Here is a 3,553-nt window from a genome sequence, read left to right on the forward strand (position 1 = left end):
GCTAGTGGAGGTCCTTTAACCCCTAGTGAGGTCTTGGAGGTCCTTTAACCCCTAGTGGAGGTCCTTTAACCCTAATGGAGGTCCTTTAACTAGTGGAGGTCCTTTAACCCTAGTGGAGGTCCATGGAGATCCTTTCCTAGTGGAGGCCTTTAACCCCTAGTGGAGGTCCTTTAACCCTAGTGGAGGTCCTTTAACCCTAGTGGAGGTCCTTTAACCCCTAGTGGAGGTCTTTAACCTAGTGGAGGTCTTTACCCTAGTGGAGATCCTTTAACCCTAGTTGGAGTCCTTTAACCCTAGTGGACGTCCATGGAGGTCCTGTAACCCCTAGTGTGTGGGGTACCTTGGCGATGTGGTAGTGTTGTCTGGCCAGCTCTGACTCTCCTCCCTGCTTGGCGTGGAGGGCTGCCAGCTTATACTCCCTCTGTCTGTTTAGAACACACTGCTTCAACTCTACAGAGAGAGAGGGGAGGGAGAGAGGAGGGAGAGAGAGAAGGGAGGAGGGAGAGAGAGGAGGGAGAGAGGAGGGAGAGTGGACGGAGAGTGGAGGGAGAGAGAGAATGATATAACAACCAGAATGTTCCAGGGGACTGCGGTAACATTTACAGGCTGGTGTCTGTCTTCATTCAAGCTGGTATCTGTCTTCAAAAATGTGTGTGTGTGATCTACCTGAGTGCCGTGCGTCTGGTTGAATGGGGGTGAGGGGGGAGATTGCGGGCGTATCCGGGGTAACGGCAGTGTGTTTCTGAGGGGGGACCAGGAGGCGGGGCTTGGGAGGCGGGGCAACAGACGGAGCCTCCCTCAGAGGCTTCTGATTGGTGAACGGGGAGGGTGTCAGCACTGGGGTTGGCAGCCCCCGCTCTTTGATTGGTTCAGGCTGCTGCACGGGGGCTGGGGAAGGCTTTCCACCTGTGGAGACAGGAGGCGGGATTTCCTCTTCGTTGATCGGTTTTCCTTTCTTGGCTGACGTCATCATGGACTGCAACGTCTAGGGGGAGACGACAAGCAAGCAAACATACAATTCAGCTGACTGGAAAAGTAGACCTTCACATGTCGAATCCCAGGTTTACATATGGCTAGATGAATCTGGGATAATTCATGTTCCTGGAGCCGTWGCGCCTCATAGGATTGCTGATCTAGGATCAGGTCCATCCTGTCCRGTAATCTTGTTCATTATAATCTTAAGGGAAAAACTGGTGATAGATCAGCACTCCTACTGAGACACATCATCATACAACCAGCCCATAGTCTCTGGCTCACCTTCAATCCGCGGTCGTATCTGCGAGCCTTGCTGGTCTCCCCCTCTGCATTGGCGTTGGAGATGGCTGTCTGGTACATGTCAATGCGTTCAGCCAGGCAGGCCTCCAGCCCGGTTGTACCACTAGGAGTGCTGGGAGTGTGGGGGTGGAGCGGGGGGTGGAGTTGAGCTGGGAGGGGTGGCAGGTTTCTGAACCTCTTCATCATCATCGTCCTCCACACCTCATTCAGCTCAGCCTGGGGATGGATAAAGACACAAATGCATAAAACGCACACAGATAGAACACACACACACACACACACACACACACACACACCACACACACACACACACACACACAACACACACACACCACACACACACACACCACACACACACACACACACACACACACACACACACTTTAGGAAAAGTGTTGCCATTGGGAATGAACAACAACAGACAGGAGGAAGATGAAGGAAAGAGGAGTGTGAACATGGTGGATACCAGGAGATCATCATCATCCTCCAGATCATCATCATCATCATCATCAAGGTCTTCATACACGAGCCGCCATAACGCTCAATGTAGCCATGGGAACTGGAGCTGTGGAGAGGCAGGCAGGCAGGTCAGACACACACAGACAACACACGGTATCAACCCGGTTTAGTGGTAGGGTCTGTGGAAGTTATTTCTTACAAGATTGGGAGAAGATAATGGGTGAGGATGATGATGATGAATAGGATGATCCTCACCTTTTCTCTCCCTTTCGTCCCTGGGACCGCCCATCAGAGCCAGTAGCTCCGCCTCCAGCTCTTTTTCATTTCCTCCTCCATCCATCCTCCATCCGGAGACAGATCCAGGAGCAGCCCAATCTAGAGAGACAAGGAGAGGGAGAAAGAAAGAGAATTGAAAATGCAAATGACTAGTGTTATCATGACAACTTGACTTACAGTTATCAATGATAATTCATTATCAAATCAATGATCAAAATGAGGTTACCTGTTTGGCTCGCGCGCCCCTGTCCCCTGGGCGGGGATTCCGACTGTGACTCATGGAGAGAACTTGTCAACTGACCTGTGCCACAACTACAACAACACAGTAGAACAAATAGACATATTGTAACATCTGGCAAATAGTTCCAGTAGTTAGCTATATTCAGCTTTTATCGTACACGTATTGAACAGACAAAAATGGACAGCTAGTTACAGGACTTTGTTGAATTTACACTGCATTTAGCTAGTTGGATAACGTTACATTTCATTGATATCATGGCTGGTAATAACATTCGTTGACTGCTCACGTTTGTGTGCAGTCTCTGACAACGCCTAGCAACAAATTAGTAGTGCGTTAGCTAGTATTAACAGCAATTCATAGTATCATTCATCGCACAAATTGTTTTATCCTCATTCGATGTTGAGCAGCTCTGACTTGTAGTAGTTAGTTTGTTAACTAGCTAAACGTTAGCTTGCTAGAAGCTGCCATGTCATTTGTAAACATTGCCACTAAAAGCGTTGTTTTACCTTGTCATAACGTTATCACGGACCATATGTTGAGCGCTTTCTTAGTTCATACGACGACTGATCATTTCAAAAACAATATGAGAGAACGCCAGTCACGTATAAATTATCTGCTAGTTAGAGAGCTATTAAAACACGAAAAGGTGTGTACATTGGCTACTTCTACTTCTGCATTGGGTAACCATTGGCAACGTGACTACTGCTTTACGGCGTTTGAAGGACACGCCCAGAAATCGCTGGAAAATATTCTAACAAGTGTCAAACTGTAAGGTCCAGTCAAAGTTATGTGTAAAAAATCTCATATTCGTCACTGAACATTAGATGTGTTTTAATCTTAGCAAGCCATTTGTTACTTGGTATGCACTGTAGCTATATGTTTCAGTGAGAGTGTCAAAAGTTTGATAGCTAGCTAGCAAGAGAGACACTCACAATCCGTCTTGATCTGCACTGCCAGGTAGGCTAGCTAGCTACCTACAGTTGTGACCAGACCAAGAGCTTGAGGAGAAACAAAATCCACCATCAAAATTCAAAAGTATTAGCTAGATAGATGTTTATTGGCTAGTTGTCTTTGTTTTGAATGAGATGTTTTGCCAGTGTCATGATATCTGATATAATTGACAAATCATTGTTAGCTAACTTAGCCAACTGACACTTTGTCTCTGTTTTGTTTTTGCATGGCATTTGAAGAGCTACTTGGGAGGATGACCAAAAAACGAACGCAAACCACAAGTAAGCTCTAATTGTAGTAGTTAGCTTGTTAATAGCTAACGTTAGCTTGCTAGAAACTGTATATTGGGGT

General features: G+C 46.9%; 1 protein-coding gene and 1 long non-coding RNA gene across 2 annotated transcripts; both read right to left on the reverse strand.

Annotated features, from left to right (window-relative positions):
- Window positions 1-253: 253 nt before the first annotated feature.
- cc2d1a (coiled-coil and C2 domain containing 1A) lies at window positions 254-1,840 on the reverse strand. Its single transcript, XM_024143305.2, has 4 exons — window positions 1,742-1,840; window positions 1,258-1,491; window positions 667-985; window positions 254-450 (listed from the first exon to the last, which is right to left on the reverse strand). Exons 2-4 carry the CDS (start codon window positions 1,462-1,464, stop codon window positions 254-256), a joined length of 723 nt encoding a protein of 240 aa, XP_023999073.2. The 5' UTR covers window positions 1,465-1,491; window positions 1,742-1,840.
- A 149-nt stretch (window positions 1,841-1,989) lies between these two features.
- On the reverse strand, window positions 1,990-2,917 carry LOC139026082 (uncharacterized). The gene is made up of 3 exons (XR_011477790.1): window positions 2,758-2,917; window positions 2,237-2,322; window positions 1,990-2,109 (listed from the first exon to the last, which is right to left on the reverse strand). It is a non-coding gene; the product is annotated as an uncharacterized lncRNA (long non-coding RNA).
- Window positions 2,918-3,553: the final 636 nt, after the last annotated feature.

This window comes from Salvelinus sp. IW2-2015, unplaced genomic scaffold (genome assembly GCF_002910315.2).
Source record: "Salvelinus sp. IW2-2015 unplaced genomic scaffold, ASM291031v2 Un_scaffold3843, whole genome shotgun sequence".
In the NCBI taxonomy this organism is placed as follows: domain Eukaryota; kingdom Metazoa; phylum Chordata; class Actinopteri; order Salmoniformes; family Salmonidae; genus Salvelinus; species Salvelinus sp. IW2-2015.

Excerpts from the sequence above, each read along its gene's own strand:
- cc2d1a (XM_024143305.2), bottom strand. The coding sequence starts at position 1,464 with ATGATGATGAAGAGGTTCAGAAACCTGCCACCCCTCCCAGCTCAACTC. Across the intron at positions 986-1,257 it reads GATACGACCGCGGATTGAAG|ACGTTGCAGTCCATGATGAC; the intron begins GTGAGCCAGAGA and ends GTCTCCCCCTAG. Across the intron at positions 451-666 it reads ACCAGACGCACGGCACTCAG|AGTTGAAGCAGTGTGTTCTA; the intron begins GTAGATCACACA and ends CTCTCTCTGTAG.